Raw genomic sequence first — 18,286 nt, forward strand, 5'->3', positions numbered from 1 at the left:
AAAGATAGCAAAAACTTTGCAGCAGGTGGTACTCAGCCACCTGTGCCAGCCTAAACCATCTGCCACATCACTGGGAGGAAGGAAGGGAGCTGAGTAACAGCTCAGACACAGACCAAAGAAAATGCAGGAGCTCTGGCTTAAACACGGAAGGATGGAGATTGATTCTTCTCCTTGTCAAGTCTCTGCAGTGTTCTGGTTGAACAACAAACTCGTCTCTCACAACCTTTTTTGCCTGTTCTGGTAATGATTCAGGAGCAGTTCAAAATGGGATTAGTAATAAATGAGAATTAGCCCATAAGCCTGCAGTAGAAGTGGATTATTATTATAATCAGTCCCTTGATTAATGATCAGGCAGTGTCTCACGCCTTATAATTACAGGAAAGAATTCTTGCTTCTGTTGTAAAACAGCAATATCCCTTTTCTTCTGTGAATTTGTACTGGGGACAAAATGCACATCACAGATGACGGAAAAAGTATGAAGATAAAAGAGATTCAGTCCAAGCTCCCAGCAGACTAATGGCTTTCTGAGCTTTATCTGACAGCCTTCCAAGGCAATATTACAAACTCCACATTGTACAAAATCAGTAGCCTTTTCTTAACTCTGGGAATGTACAAGGATAAAGCTGAGACAGGCACTGAAATTAATCTGTAATTTAGAAGACAACCGGCAACCCCCATTTAAGCTAATTTATTTACCTGGAAAGGGAAACAGGAGAAGGAGAATATTCATGACAGGTGTTCTTTCTGGAAGACACACAGGTATCATATCCATTTCTATGATAAATAGCAGCATTACTTTTAGCTGCTGGTTTCCAGGGGTTTTCCAGGTTAGCTCACCTAGGATTGACAGGGAAGACCTCAAGACCTTGCCTGTGGGCAAGAAGATGGTGCAGGCTCAGTGGGCCAAATAAATGGATGGTCAGCAGCATCAGAAACACAATTAGACATGCACTGATTATTAAATTCAAGCACAGATTTACATTCCTGATTTTCACAAAATTTTGGCTGAAAACTTTCTAAAATAATTTCCTCCTACTACTTTCCCCTACATTTAATGCTCTTCAGCAACAACCTGTTTACTCCAGAAACAGGTTTTCAGTCCCAGAGAGGAGATGATATTGCATTAGACCTCAGATCAGTATTCTTTTTAGGAACTAATGTATCCTCACCAAAAGAGATGGAATCCTTCCTACTGGTTAATACATCTTTAATCTCTGACTACAGAAGAGACTTTATGCACAACCAAAGTCCTGAATGGAAAGAGAAATTAATTAAAAATAAAGATAGCAGTTTCTTAATGTGAATTACTCAATAAGGGCAACTCATGATTACTTTGCTCTCATCTTCATCCAAACGAGTCTGAGCCTCTGAACTGGAATGTCAAGATTTCATCCCGTCTGGGATTGTGATGTCATGGATATGTGAGGTTATTTTTTTATTGACTTCAAGTCATTGTTAGACACGATCGATTTTCGCCATCAGTGAAATCATGTTGTTTCCCACAAGTTAACTTATAGATTCAGGTTCCCCTTCTCCTCCCAGCTGTGATACTGCTTCCCATCCTATCTTGCACTGCTCTCAGTCACAGACCATGCAGGATTAAGCCTGGTGAAAAACAGGTGTCAATGCTCCTTTGCATCCTGAGCACGGATGGATGACTATTTCACTGCCCTTTCCCTAACTGCAGAACATTTTATATGCACTCACTATTCTGTATTCACATGTCCTGCATCATGACTTATGCAGGAAGATTGAGCCACACCAGCCTGATAGAAAAAAAGTAAGTAAAGGGAAATAAATAAGGGGGAGAAAAAGACAGATTTGAGCAACTTCCAGTAAAATAACTCAGGACTACAAAATATAACATCACAAAGTGACCATTCTTTCTTGCTGAGGAACTAGTAAATAACCTGCAGTGGCACTCAGACTCTGCCTCCAGATACAGCTTCTTTTCACTGAGATTCCCAATGTTCCCACTCTAATTGCCCTTCTGCCTCCACGTCATAACATATTTGACAGTTTTCTGCAACTCTGCTTTTGTTAACTTTATTAATCCTGCCCTCCCCAAGATGGTTTGTCATGTGCAGTAATGAAAAGATGCAGTCCATCACCTGGGAGATGATATCTACTTTTTATTCACCCCTAAATATGGATGAAATCACCATATCAATTCTCCACAATGCCAGTAAAAATTCCTCAGTGTTACACTCCCTAACTCATAAAATTGCCTTTTTCTTTCATATTCATGCTAATGGTCTCTCTCTGAGGGATAAACACCTTAGCAATTTTCTTCTAAATGCAGGCACTGAAGCAATCTTCATTGTTAACTACCTCTAAAACCCCCAAATGCATTTGGTTTATCATGCACCACATAATATTTCTCCCCCATTCTCATTGATATGCAAAATAAGAATAAAGCCAGTTTTCACCTTTTATCACAAATGCATCATAAACGGTTAAAGGGAAAAATTAATAGCTTGGTAATTACATTTTAGTAAGAAGCAGAGATTAAAAAAAAAACCAAACAAGCCACTAGTGAAGAGGTAATGACTACAGCTGCAAGCAGAGGTTTTGAAGGGATTGACATGCTCTTGTCAGCTTCTGTGGTCATCACAGACTTGCCACCTTCCCCAGTGAGGCCTTGTGCAGCCTTGCAGAAGTAAACCAGGAGGCTGTGGAGTCAAACACCTCATTGCTCCGATAAATGACTGCAAATTATGTTCTGGTTTGCATATATCCTCTTTCATGGTGACTTCTCTAACAAGTGTGCTTACCTTAAAAATTCCTAAACATAGGTTTATCTCTCCCCTCCCCTGTGCCCTACTTATCAGCAGAGATATAATATAATCTGAGAACCTGAAAAGGGGGGAAAGGAAGGAGCAAGCAATCTGTGGAGTGGCTGTTTTAGACTTTTGTAACATTGAATCAATAGTGCACTCATTTCTGCGACTGAAATTTAGCTCAGTGTTTATCTGAGGGATGTGTTCCCTGGGGACTACATAAATCACCACCAAAATGAATGCAAAATACCTTTTTTACAATCCTGCATGGTTTTTGTATTGCTGACAAAGTGAACCTGTAACACAAAATGACTGAGTTGTCATGTTCCTGTGGCTTCCAAACATGTTTTTTTCATTTCTGTATGCACAAATATTTCTGGAGCAACTGAATTGCATTAGAGAAAAAAAAAAAAAAAAAACAACAAACAAGAAACTGTGAGGACACAGGCAGAGCTCCAAAACAGTAAGTCATGAGGTACCTTGGTTAGATCAATAGATCCAACAGAGAAAGTAAAGGATCCAGGGAGACCTTGAAGCACTTTCCAGGAAGGGGTACAAGAGCACTGGAGAGGGACTTTGGAAAAGGGCATGGAGTGACCGGTTAAGGAGGAATGGCTTTAAACTGACAGAGAGCAGGGTTAGATGGGATATCAGGAAGAAATTCTTCCCTGTGAGGGTGGTGAGGTTGCCCTGAGATGTGGCTGCCCCATCCCTGGCAGTGTTCCAGGCCAGGTTGGACAGGGCTTGGAGCACCCTGGTCTAGTGGAAGGTGTCCCTGCCCATGGCAGGGGTTTTGCAATCACTTCTAATCAAAATCATTCCATGATTTTATGATCCTGAAAGACATTGAGTATCTTCTGAGATACTCCAAAACTCTCCTACACAGGGCCAAAGCTCATATGCAATTCCAAAAGTTAGTAGAGCCTGACTTCTTCAGCTTTCTCCATGGTGTTAGTCAGGTACTACACTGATTTCTGACACAGGTACAGTCAATGTGGCCACTGCTAAGCTTGTGAGTTTTTTGTCTAATTAAAAGAAAAGATCGTTCCCTGGTGTGGTTTGTCTCACATCATCCCACAGCTCTGATAATGATATGGAACACTCATGACAACAATTTATTCTCCTCATCCAATAGGCACAAAATAAAAATGGGCATGAAAGTCTACTCAAGCTGTGCAATCTTTCTTCTATGGAAGTGAGAAAAATATATATCCAAAATATAGCTTGTTAAGGAAAAAAATTGAAAAAACTTCTCAGAAAATATTTCATATTTTCATTAATTATTTTATTGAGCTTCTACTTTGCTCTCAATCCCTCTTTGAAAAATCTGGATGGATGGAATAACATTTCTCAGATTATAAAGGTAACAAGCAATGGAGTTCAAAATTTGCTGAGGTTTACTTTTCTGTTTGTTTGTTTGTTAGTAGGGGTTTTTTGTCTGTTTGTTTGATTGGTAGGAGGCAGTTTCACTTCCAGGTTCTGGGGCAAAATTATTGAAACTCCAGCTTGAAAGACATTACCTGTCTTTAAGCTTTTCCATTCCCCTCCTGGTAGTGGGATATAAAAATCACATTTTTAGAAAGCCTTTTCCAGCAGTCCTTCTCAATGCGGTTTTATAAGTGAAATGTTTGGATGATTCAGATAACACTATGTAACTCTCTGCTTTTGTTCTCTTTGCCTGGAGACACCACCATTCAAGGCTACAGAATGGCATAAAAGACATTTAATTTTGAAAATCTCATTTTTGGGCGCAACCTACTTTTCCTGAGAAGCATTAATGCCCTGCTCTGCAAAATAACTTTTCTTGGTCATTTGGTCTGGGGAAATGGGCACCATGTGGTGCTGTAATACGTGCTTATTTTCTCAGTATTCAAGCCAATATTTTAGTCCTGGAAATATCATTATGATATGAGCTTTGTGAAAACTGACAGAGGTAGAATACAGTTTTCTGCCCACTGGCATCCCTGTTTTGTGTACAACTGCTCGGTAACAAGTAGCTTTTGATATCAAGCCTATGTAAAATGGAATTCCTGGTGATATTATCTAGGACAGTCACATATGTACATATAAAGAAATCAGGACACAGAGTATGTGCAGTGTCTACTGGAACTTCAAAGTACTTCAGTACCATTCACTGGTGTAAAGAAAAGGTGCAGAATATTTTTTAGTGATGGGAGAAAAGGTGAATTTACATTATCACAATTTGTGGAGGACCTGTATGAAGTTTACTCATATGGGATATGTTTATATAGATATTTTCCATTCACTGTACACCAGAACAAAACCAACCAGCCAACCAAAACCACCTCAAAGCCAAATTAAATAAAATAATAAAAAAACCCTACCCCAGCAACAACAAAACCAAAAATCCAGAAGGAAATGCTGCAAAGAAATGCCTGGAAAGAAGAAAAAAAGATGTTTCTACTTTTATCAAAATTTGTAATAATCTATTTTCTTTTCTTGTGTTCTGATTTTATTAAAAAGGCAAAAAACATAAATCTTTCAGCAGCATCACTGTGTTTCACTGTGGTTTTGGAAGTTGCCAGTTAGAGAAAGACACAGAACAGTGAGAGGGAAAGCATTTCAAGAGAGAAAAAAATCAAGCCTTTGTTGAAAGATAACAGAAAACACCAGAAAGTTTTGCTCCACCAGCAGTATGGAACCACTACCACTGACTTTGCTGAAGCAGAATGGTAGCAATGGACAGGAAACCAGTATTGTTGGACTCAATAAATGCTCATGTTCACCCTAAATGCTTGTTCCCTGCAATGTTTTATTGCACCTGTTTGACAGGAAGATAAATGCAGGCCTACAAATACAAACTGATCCACCCTTTATTGCATCATGATTCACTCATGGGGACGGATGAGAAAGGAAGTTGGGAATCTTGGCTGCCAGTTGCCTGTTCTTCCTTTGGTAATATACTCCTTTTTATCAGTATATGCCTAGATCTTTTCCTACTGAAGTCAAGGAATATTTTGCCCATGATTTGAAGGAAATTGGTGTCAGGTCTGCAATTTCATCTGTGATTTACTGCAACTGTTTTTTCCACTCTGTATCTGTGCCAAATAAGTGATTCTTCACAATCTGTCCATTGGCAAATAAAATTACTTGGTCAAGGGAGAGATTTTAGCTCTTCCCAGATATTACTGTACAACTTGTATTGAGAACCCAGGAAGTGTTCAGTGTGGTGATTTGACTTTCAAAGTATGTTTTCAACAGCCTGTGGAGCAACAACATACAAAGGAAATAAAACTAATGCTCTTCTCACCTAAGACACTGCATTAATAGTTGCTACTTACTTCAATATCCCTATGCTTTAAAAATAAAATGGATTTCATTTATGCACTACAGTACCTAGCAGAAAGTGCAATAAAATTATTTTCCCCTTACAAGAACATGCTGTAAAGACCCATTAAGGCATAATTACTGCCAAAAAGGCATTTTACATTTCCTTGAGATAAGCTGCACTAGTGTACTTTGAGATTTCACTTCCATTGATTCAGGATTAGAGCAGCATGTTTAGATAATAAGCAGAAGGGTCTCAGATAACAGCCTGAGTGAATCATTGGACTATAGTGTTTAGTCTGAGAAAGTGTGTTTATCTGAAGGGCTCTTGGGACTAATACGGTTCCTCTTCAAAGCTTGAAGCAGGGGGTAAGAATCATAGTCCTGCAGGTTGGCAGGATAAACATGTCCTGTGATTTGCTAGCAATTTGAGAGATGGATTTCAGTACAGAGTGCGCTGTTGTTGTCAGGTTGAAAAGTGTCTGCCTGGAAATGAATTCATGCGCACACAGCTCCAGACAAAGGAAAATCTCCCTGAAATGGCATACCATCACATTTTAAGGCCAATTTTTCAAGTCTCTGACTCACACCTGGGAAATAGCCTGGTGCACTAAGTTTATCATAAAAAGCTCACTTTTTAGCAAACAAAAATTGGTGCAATAATCTCGGAATGTACTGTCTCGCTGACAGGTACAGAAACCCATTTTTTCCACATACTTGCCTGTTTTGTATCTGAAAAGAATTTTTGCCTCTTTTACATACCAGATCAGATTGTTTTTCAGTGAAGGGAACTCTGCTGCTCTTTTAGTGTTCGGCGTGAGGTCTACACAGAGAGATTGGGTAATGTGTCACATAGAGGAAAGCTGTGGCAGGAATAAAAGCTCCTGTGCCAGTCAACATAAATACAGCAGGAGAGATAACTGCTGTGTGTGCTCCATGAGGAGTATACTTCTGGGCTGCAGAAGTAGCAACATATTTTTAAGCTAGAAGAGAGGGTGAGAAAGCGTAAATGAGTGAACAGAAGGTTTCTATAACTGTGTGGAGGCTTTCTGTGCGCGGTTGGAGCAGTTGGGGGTTGTCACTCCCTGAGAATAATTGTGAAGGGAACTGAATGCAGAATAAAGTGCTTGAAGGCTGAATGTCCCTTCATTTGCACCTGCAAGTTTGCTGGAAACCAAAGACTACATCAGTTTAGATTAAATGTATGTAAGAGCAGATTATTTTTATGATGCATTGGTCAAGAAAAGGGAAATCCCAGAATTATTGCCACAAACACCACTTCCAAACTCAATGGACACAGGTGAATTTCAAGGGAATGTTACTCAAAAAATCTCCCATATGGGTGAACAAGGAAGTTCAAGCTATCTTTATGGATACTAATTTGCATTTGCAGACTTCCATTAAGTTTGTCCTATATACTCCACATGCCCTACTGTAGCTAGTAAAAAAGCTAAAAAAAGAAACTTCTTCAATTTTATAAATATGATCTTAATCTCACATTTACTCTGCTTGGCTTTATTTTCTTCTTGTTTTGGATTTAATTGAAATGTAGTTGCAAAAAGAAAACTTTTGGGTTAAGAATATGACTTCTAGTTAAAGAGCCAAAGGCATCACTGACAGCTAACCAAAGGAATTACTGGCAGCTTCTTCTATACTTGGTTGTGCCACTGAAAAAGAATATCAGCATCAATTTTTTGCTCATTTCCTTGCAGCACCACACATTTACAAGCTTTTTTGGTAGGAACAGCTCAAGTTAGGTCTGTTTATGACAATCCAGCTATAAGGAGCTCCATCAATACCTGCTCCTGAAACTGTCTGAGGTAAACATATTCTGTCTGAATTTGACTGTGGTGAGTAAACACAGGCTGCTTGGCTGGCAGGTGTAGAGGGTGGTGAAAAGCAGCTGTAGTGAGTTCAGTGAAGCAAAACTGCTTGCACCAACCCTTACACTCATTAAGAAAATGCCTCTTGTTGTGCTTTCAGTAGAAAAATAGTACTGGAAGAGCACAAAAGGGCAAATGATTGTGTATAAAATATGTATCCAGAGTTCACAGAACATCAGTTTTCTTCCTGAGACAAGCAATTGGTCTATGTTATAGTGTCTGTATATTCATGAGAAGAGAAAAATCAGTAACTAGATGAGCAAGTTTATTAATATTTCTGGTTTTCACATTGTTTGAATGTTTTGTTTTCTTTTTCAGCTTCAGAAAGTTGAGAACATAAATGTATTTTTGAAGCACCATTTATGATTTAAGTGCTTCATACTGGATCTACCAGTTAAAATATCAAAGACTTTTATGCAGTGTCAGGTATGAAATCACATGTGGGTTTTTAAGTCTAGACATGACAATTGAAAACAATTATTAGTAGGTAATTTGGTCAGTGTTGAAATTCTCAGTTAGTCCATAGATACAGGAGGGAAAGAAGAAACATTTTTGTTGAAATATATCCTCGAGCACAACAACAAAACACATTAAATTCAGTCAGTTTCTCTATTGACTTCTTGTGTTCCCAAATAGGGATGAATTACAATTTTAGCTCCTTGATCTTCTGAAGTGATTAAAGTCATTATTCAAAGTTGATGATGAAGTATTTATGACTGCAAGGACACCCAGACAAATGAGATTTCTACTGCCTGATTTAGAAGCTGTAACACCATCTCCTATTTGACATAAAACCCAGGGGAATAAAAACAACTAGGTACCATCAAGGCACAGAGCAGCAGCAGCCCAACTGGGTGCTTTGGATTTTTACCCTGAGTCACCAAAGTCAGAGCAGAATTTGTGTGAGCTTTGGTGAGAGCACCATTAAGTCCTCTGTGAAGAAAGAGCCTATTTCAGCTGCTGACTTCAATGGGAGTCAGATTAGGTCTTGATTTATTCTGAAGCTGTGTAGTGCAGATAGAGGGGCAACAAATCCAAAGACATCTGCAAAGACAAGCAGCTAAATCCAGGACACTTAGAATGGACAGCTCCTGAAAAATTGTGGGGAAGAAAAGTGGGAAGAGCTTCCTAGTTACACTGGGAATGTGTTTCAGTGATGACAATCTGCACTGGAACAACAGGGGAATTTAAAACAGTTTTTGTCATATCAAATCGACTTGGTAGAATCATTTCAACTGAAGTAGAATAGCTATGCCCAGGCTGTGCAATGGCCTGGGCTGATGGATCTGCTGAGTGTGGGGCTTCTGTCACAGGCCTCTGCTCGCTACAGAGAGGAATGGCTGAGGGAACAAAGGAGGTTTAGATTGGACATTAGGAAAAATTTCTTTTCTGAAAGGGTTTTCAAGCCCTGGCACAGGATGCCTGGACAGTGGTGGAGTCATCATCCTCTGAGGGATTTAAAAAATGTGTAGCTGTGGCACTTAGAGTCGTGGTTTAGTGGTGGGCTTGGTAATGCTGGATTAATGGTTGGGCTCAATGATCTTATTTTCCAACCTTAAAATTTCTATGATTCTGTGAAATATCTGCACCACATTTCATTACTTGGTCGCTACATGCCATGGACCTCTAATATTGTAGATGTTTCTCTTCCTAATAGAGACAAAATTTAAAACTCTGTTTATGAGCTTTCCTCTTCTATTGTTCTTATCACCTTCCACTGACTGAATTATTCTGATTTCTTTCCTTACCTTACAGTTGTCTGCTCTGATAAAACTCATAACCTTGGCAATCATATCCCCCTCCCATAAATTATGAATGAGGTTTAGTTCTAGCCTTTTCATATGACCCAAAATAAAAAAAAATCATGCAAAAATTGTGTATGTGAAAATGACTGACAGCAGATGAACTTCCTGTAAATTTCTGGCAGCAGACTGCACTCCCTACCAGTTTCAATGCCCATCTTAGGTGCATTCAGACATCTGGGAAGCTGAAAACAAGGTTACCAGGCTTTTCCTTCTCAGATATTTCTTTGTTTATTTAAGTACATTTAAGTTCCCTGTTGGTTGTCTCATTCCTGCACACGGTGCACATGCACTATGGAAACTTGAGAAACTACAAAATCCTTCAAACAGACCCTGAGACACACCTGAGGAAAAGATCAGCAAGTGGCAGCACTTTGATTAAACAGTAAAAATATCTTGAGATGGAAAGGGAATTAACTGAGCCAGGTAGAATAAATTATTTTACTTAACCTTCTTCTTTGTTACTGTATATGAAACTTAATCCCCTGACTGATGTTCACACAGCAGACATGCTGTCATAGAAATGGCAGAATCACAGGATGGTTTGGGTTGGGAGGGAGCTTAAATTTCATCTCATTCCAACCCCCCTGCCATGGGCAGAGACACCTTACACTAGACCAGGTTGCTCCAAGTCCCATCCTGCTTAGCCTTGGACACTTCCAGGGACTGGACAGCCACAGCTTTCTCTGGAAAACCTGTGTATGTACACTGTGTATTACTTCTGGCATGAAGATATTTTCCTTATGCGTGAGCATTTGATATTTAAATATAATGTGGGTAGAAGAGGAAATGTAACAAAATACTTAGTCTAAAAGCAGACCAGAAAATTCCTGTAATACATATAAAAAAGGAGGACTGAGAAAGACGTAAGACAATCAACACAGTGTTATTCATTCCATTATTGTGATAGATGTTCCTGCATACAAAAGAAAAAGAAACAAACAACTTTTTATCTACTGCTCATTTCAGCCTGTCTGTCTCCTGTGATGAGATTTGGAAATTATACTGTGCTATACTGCAGCACTCCTTTAATCTTCTCCTTTGTTAATTCCTCTGTGTTATTCTGCCACTGCTTCCTTTATGTTTGAATAGGGAACCTTGTTCCTAGGACTGTGACCCATACGTCCGAGGTTAAAATCTTTGAGTTTGTCTCTGATTGAATGACTCACATTGGAGAATTACTCACCTGTCCAGCAGTGTCTAGAATGTCCAAATAGGCTGGTTCATCATCAATTCGGACTTGAGTTTTATAGGCATCCTCTGAAAAACACAGCGCACTTTGCTTAAGATATGAGTGGCTCAGAGAATGGAAAATGAAATAGCTTTACTAGTTTGGAGTAGGCTTTTCAAGAGCTCTTCAGTCTGACCTAACCTTGTTTTATTTCAAAAGTCCCTTTTTGAAATCCTATCATCACTACAAAGCAATAGCAAAAGAGAATCGCTTGTATCACATGATGTCAAAATACAAAAATTAAATTTCCCTTCCTTTAAAAGGGAAACATTTCCACTTCTTTAAGCACAGACCCCAGACGTTACTTAGGTCACAAAGATTCAGAGTTGTTGTGCTGATGCTATGCAACAGAGTGTTTTTCTCCTTACCACAGTGACACATTCAAATAACTTTTCCAGCAAATTGTTTCAATTTAAAGATTGTCTAAATTATTGGGATAGACTCCCTGTGGCTGAACAGGCATGTCAGAGCAATTATTAAAACTTCTGTATATCTCCAGAAAGGCTGAGAATAGACTTTTTGAAAATAGATTCTGTAATCTATGTCCTCACACTCTTCATAGATGCAGGCAGAGGAGGAAAAACTCTGCTTTGTGGACCCTTCCATTAGCTCATGATTTTGTCAACTAAATTTAGGAGAAGAAAAACAAAGAAAAGGTGAACAACTATTTGCATAAGAAGTTTTCCTCACATTTCGGTTTCATTGCCCTCTCAACATTTGTATTTTCTTCGTATGATTAAAAGACATGTAGATAATGGCCCGTGTTTATACTTGAAATAGTCTTGGAAATTATCTGTGCTCTTTAATTGAACAATCATGCAGAGCAGCCTGAGTGGTTTCTGTGTCTGACATTGTGCTTTGGAAGTGCACTGAGGTGTGAAGACAAGACAAGTGCATTTGTGGTATCTGAGAAGCGTCATTAACCACCATGAGCCTGTGGCTGGGCCTGTCCTAAGAGTCAGTCCTAGCAGAGACCCTCAGGAATAGGCTCTCAACAATTGTTGAAATAATACTGAGATAATAAAATGGGATTATATGGCAGGTAGTTGGGATTCCTGGGACATTCCTTGTGCCCTACTATATATGTTGCATCATACAGCACTTTACACAACATGTAAAAACTTGCTTTCCACCTGGTAAACTAAAGCTTTTGAATACATGGTTCTGCATAGCCTTAACTCAGACCCCTCCTATGTAGCCAGAGGATTGCTATCTTTTATGACATAATCACATGCAGTATTTTCCTCTTTATCTTAGGCCTCAATTCAGCAAATTAATAGGCACATGACTTTCTTTAAACAAATACCTAATCCCATTGATATTAAGATGGCCCAGAGGCTCAATTAATTATATTATATATTACCTTGCTGAGAAAGCCAGAGCACTCCTACCACCATATGTTTTTGTTAATAGATCTTTTTGTAGGGATTGCTGAATAAGAAACTCTGTGGCAAAGAGGGACCATATAAAAGGAATTGGGCTACTTGCAGTTTAAGTAATTTATTATTGCATGACAGTGCAATCTACCTGCAGTAGATTTTTTCTTTTTATTTTTTTATCTTTCTTGTTAATTAAAAATTAAAAGAAAAGTAGGAAAACATGTAAAATCAAACATGGTCTTTCCTTCACATGAATTCTATTAATACTATCAAGTATTATTAATTCCATGCTGGTGGGTGCCTATTTGCATTAAATTACTGCATATACAATTAACATATGACTTCCATAAATTTAGCTTGCATTCTTGGCTCTGCAGCTGGATTCTCTAAAGCCAGTGGCCCTACTTCCCTTTTCACTTAGACTAATGTGAATCTTTATACAGTAGCTTTAAAACAGCTAATGCAGACAGAAATTTTCCTACTTAAATTCTACTTGGATAAAAATGAAGCTAGATAAATCCTGTCTTTTTTTTCCAGCAAAATGATTTACAAGTTCAGAGTTAGTTATAACTAAAAGACCCACTGGCCTCTGAGTATAAGCCACAGCTTTCAGCAAGTAAATGTAAGATATCTACCCTGCTGAGCTACTCCAGGTGTACCCTGATATAATGTCACTGTCATCAGTAATGTTTCAACTGTTAAATGCTGGAGCCAGACTATCTTTATAATATTTTTACTTTGCAGACATAACACTGAATCCACAAAGACATTTTGTCATTTTCATTCATTTTGTTTTCCCTAAATACTGACCTTAAAACATTTCACAAAGAAGTATAAGAATCACTGTCCCATTTTAATTCTTGATGCATGCTAATGTCTTCTGTTGGTGGTAGAAAAACGTGTTCTATTGTGCTATGACCAAGTGCATGAATCTAAATAGTTTTCTAGTCAAAGGGTTTTCACATATAAGATTTGCTTTTGCCCCAAGAAATGTAGAGATGAAACAGGAAGGGGATATGAGTTTCCTTTGTAAAAGCAGGGTAGTACAGGTAATATAGAAATGCCGAAAAATGCCCTCAGTTGGGGTGTTTTCAAATTGCATCTGGATGGAAAATAAGAGGGAGTTTTAACCCCGAATTTTCTTCAGGCACACATTCAAGAGGAAGTCCTAAAGCCCACAATTATCAAGGAAATCACTGTCTTAAGCTAACACACTCTCATAGCAGAGAACAAATCATAGGACCCACTCATGAGCTATCACTTTCTTAATGCTCAAACACAGCTGCTCTTTTGAGAGGCACTGCCCTTCCATTGAGCTGGGGATTCACTGATCTCCTGGACGTTGCATTCCTTCCAAGGCGGAAGGCAGAAGCAAGATGCATAAATTGAAACCCGTGTTTCCCATATCATGTCGTATGCACCAAATGGAAGAGCTGTACCACTTACTTCTGCTCTACAATTAATAGTTCTAAACTGTGATTTCATCACAGAAAGTAGTGTAAATAGAGGTTTAGTTCTCTTTTATGTCTCTTACATGGGCAAATATCTTTATTTTACTTAGATTATGGGGCAGAGGAGTTAACCTGGAGAGAAACCACCTCCTAGAGATTGAGAGTTGGATATATCTGTATGTTGAACCCATATTTTTGGTTCAGTGGTAGCTATGATGTTAAGCAGAAACCACAGTATTTTTGCATGTTTCCCAGAGGATTTCAGAAGAGACTGCTGTGTGGCTGGTCTTTTTAGTCCAGGCAGCACGGTACAATTTATGGTCATGGTAAGGAAAGAGAAGTTCTGAGACATTGCTGTAAAGAGCAGGAACACACTGCTCACATGTGGACAGAGTAGAACAGAAGTGAAGATGTTCCACTGAAGCTGCATCTAAATGTATATGAAACAAAGCAGGAAAATCTTCATCAGGAACACTAATAAACCCACACTCTAATATCCTCCCTTTAATAATTATCCACATTATACACCAACTGGTGTCTGGTGTATTTACAGTACTAACAGTGTTTCAGTACGCTACACTTTCTTTTACTTAATTAATTTAAAATACAAATATAATGCTCCCTTTAAAGATAATTTGGGGGCTGCTAAACCATGTGTATCTCTACGTTACATTCTACATCTCTAAGGAGTGGTATTTAATAAATGGCCAAAATCCAGCTGTTGTTTCAGTAAAGCATTAAGGCAACATACAAAATAGAGACATGAATACTAATCAGACATCAGGCAATAAATCAGACTAAAACTATATTGTTTATATTAAGATCAGGATTAGTCTTTTTCTGTGTTAATTGTAAAGTGTCAACTTTTGGCTTGAGTAAAATTCAGCAGAAGAGGAGGTTATTACACAAAAAACCTGTGGATGGAGTTTATTGATATTGCTAACTGTGTTTCAAGCCCTGACTGCAAGAATGAACATTTCTTAGGGTACTGAAAAGAGAACAAAGCAAAACTCCCACATCCTTGCAATCTGAACAATGCGTGGATATATAAACTGTACTATTAAAGATTTTTTTTTCTACATATAATGTTGATTTTTTAGAATCTTATTTCCTACGAAGATGAAAACTAAAAATTAAAATATAAAATTCTTCCCAGAGGATGATATCATTTGGCTTCAATGATTATTGACTGTTTACTGTATTGCAAGGTGGGACAAAACAAATAGAGATCCAACTGTTTTCTGAATGGTACCCTTTTCTTTTTAATTTTAAATGCTTTCTTTCTTTATTCACTGTCTAAATTAAACCAAGTAAAAAAAAAATTCTTGAGAGGTTTATTTTTTAACTTCTCTTTCTTAATTGTTTGGTTGCCCTTTGCAGTATAATAAAAACAAAGTTCTTTAAGTTTTATGTTATTAAGATTTTTTTTTCTTTTCTTTTTTTTGGTGTGTGTGTGTGTAAGATTAATGCATGACCTTTTTTTTCTTTTTTTCAGCTTTCTTTGTTTATAGGACATAATTCTGGAGACAGAAGTACAGTAATTAATGCAAGGTTGTGTTACGATCAGTTATCTTAGAGAAGCTGAATTCATAAAAAATATATCAAAGTACTTTTTCAGTTATGAGCAGGTAACTGCTTCATGACAAATAGATTTGGATGGTGTACAGTTTAAAGGGGAGTTCTAATGGGCTTTTCATCTGCATTTCAGACATGTTCCAGTCCCTGAAATATAGGTCAGATGCTTCTTTCTTCCATTTGTTAATTCTGCTTCTATGCCTTCTAAATAAAGTCTCTCTTCTCCTCTTATACAATACCAATTGCAGTAAAAAATGATCAGATTCACATATAAAGGTGAGCCAAAAGATATTTTATCTGACTGAGGAGGTGTCAAGCCAGCAGAAGGAATCCAAGCTCAGTCAGCCACACCTGGAATTCTGCCTCTTGCTGTTCTCCCTGTGAGCCAAAGCAACAGCAGAAGACACAGTTCTTGGTGTGCTTAGATTATCTGCTACAAATGCATTTTAATTTAGCAATGCTCCTGAATGTAGGATGGTCATGAGTCTTTTGCTTTATGGGTTCTGTTTCTATTTACACCAAGGAATTTTTAAATAAAAAGACTGTATGAACAGAGCCATAAACCACTGTACCAAATACTACACATTAACTGCTCCTGTTTGAGATAAGAATATGCATGTCATAGGAACTACCCATCAAAAAACATTGGTATTAAAACCTCCCTTAGCATATAATTATTTTCCTGGACTATGAGTGTTTTATAATTTAGGTGAACGTTGCTATCAGCACTTTGCAGACAAGGACACCAAGTCACAGAGGTTGCCTTCCTATAAGCTATGCACACATGATAAGCAATGGGTGGTTTAGAGGTGCAGGACTGACAGATTTTATTGCCTTGTATTTTGTAAATACTCACATAGGCAGCAGTATCCTTTAAAATAATGCAAGTAGGGATATTAGTTGTAGGCTATTATCTAGGATATGTAAATTCTGGTTCCAGCTCTCTTACATCATTATACATGGTGTGATTCTTGGGGATGTCCCGTGCAGGGCCAGGGGTGGGATTTCCTTGTGGGTCCCTTCCAACTCAGTTTATTCTGTGATTCTGTAAGTATATCTGCAATTAAGAATACTTCATATTCTTCTCCCCAGGGATGCTGGTTTTTATTTCTCAGCATCAAGCTATATTTGCCATTTGTCATTTGTGTAGTTTTGTCATGTCTTTGTCAGATCCTTCAGGTTTCACCCAGTTTCATGCTAACAGCACAAGTTGCTTGTTACCAGCCTACAAAAGTGATGGTAACAGACAATATTATTCCAGCCAGAAGAATCGTGATGATGGTTTGCAGAAGAGAGAAAAAATTGCTTCTCCCTTCTAAATCCACAGCTAGAAACACTTCCTTCAGTAACTACACACTTTGAACACCTCAGCTCTTTTTATGAAAGATACATAGGTAAGTAATGCAGTATTTAATGCAAATATTACTTCTCTGCTAGCCGTAAAAAAACCTATAGTGTAGGCCTTGAGAAAATTAAAATAATCTGAGAAAAAATAAAGCATTATTCATGTTAAGTGCTTATCGTAAAAGGAATTCATACATTTATTCATTACACATTCAGTTGCATGATAACAAATACAGAAATCTCTATCTCTCAGTTTTCATTTTAGCATTCAAATTGCCATAAACATATTTACAGATAAGATAGTAAACCAAGGTTTTGTCCACATATGTCTTCAGAAAATACTCTGTAATGTTTTCAAATGCCCTTGCTAAATTCAAATACATATCACTGTTGTAGATTCCATCTCTCCTTAATTTCAGTTGGAAACACAATGCCTCGTTTCCTTTACTTAGTCTTTGTTCAGTGTCATGACAAGCTTTTAACTAACTGCTGAGTTCTGTTTTAGAGGTTTCTCTACCTCCAGTGACACATAAAAAATAATCCTTGATTGTTCACTGGCACAGGTTTCCCAGAGTATCTATGGCCGCCCCACGCGTGGGAATGTTCAAGGCCAGGTTGGACAGGGCTTGGAGAAACCTGGCCCAGTGGAAAGTATCTCCACCCATAGCAGGGGAGTTGGAAAGAATGATATTTGAGGTCCCTTCCAATGAAAACTATTCTGTGATTCTGCAGTTCATAAGATAATTCATAATTTTAAGGAGTTGTCTTGGGGTCTATCAGAGGATATTTTCCTCCAAATTTGTCCAAACTGGCACAGGAGTGAAAATGCAAATAAAAATAATTTTTTTTAAATGTTTTTATTATCTATGTTTGAAAAAAAAAAGAGCAGAACCACTCGTAATTGATTTTATCCTCCTAATAGAAGAACAGCTAATATCTTCAGCAGAAAGCAGAATCAGAACTAAATTATGTCAAATAAATCTCTGCATTTCATCCTAATCAGTGAAAAATGGTGTCTAAATACTTGGAGTGGCACAGGGCAGGGAATCATAGAATCACAGAATTGTTTGAATTGGAAGGGGCCTTAAAGGATCTCATTCCAACTCCCCTGACATGAGTAGGGACACCTTCCACTAGACCAAGCTGCTCAAAGACCTGCCCAACCTGCCCTTGAACACTTCCAGGGATGGGGAGTCCAAAACCTTTTTGGGCAACCTGTTGAGCATCCAGAATCATTGTAGAGGAATAAAAACTTCAATTTAGGCCCAGTAAGTCCCATGCAGCATGACTATTTATTAGTAGATTTTAACAGCCCTCTTCATCATACTCTTGTCTCACTCCTTTATGTTAGGCTTTGGCTGCATATGTTTCCAATAATTCACTTAAAATCTTCCTCAGCCTAATGGGCATTTCTGTTCAGTTCTCACCTCACCACAGTGCTCCTCTCCTAATGCCATTATGTATCTGTCTTAAAACAGCTGCTCTCAAATTAACTTTCTCCCTCTTGTTGGGCTGCCTAATGTTTCAGATCTGTGGTCTGCAGGGCAGGACTG

General features: G+C 38.2%; 1 protein-coding gene across 1 annotated transcript in view; it reads right to left on the reverse strand.

Annotated features, from left to right (window-relative positions):
• RIT2 (Ras like without CAAX 2) overlaps positions 1-18,286 on the reverse strand; it is a 183,361-nt gene that overhangs the window by 96,172 nt on the left and 68,903 nt on the right. The window contains exon 3 of the mRNA XM_020584953.2: positions 10,940-11,013. Within this exon, the coding sequence (XP_020440542.1) occupies positions 10,940-11,013 (74 nt within the window). The remainder of the gene's footprint in view (positions 1-10,939; positions 11,014-18,286) is intronic.

This window comes from Corvus cornix, chromosome Z (assembly GCF_000738735.6).
Source record: "Corvus cornix cornix isolate S_Up_H32 chromosome Z, ASM73873v5, whole genome shotgun sequence".
Taxonomy (NCBI): Eukaryota; Metazoa; Chordata; class Aves; order Passeriformes; family Corvidae; genus Corvus; species Corvus cornix.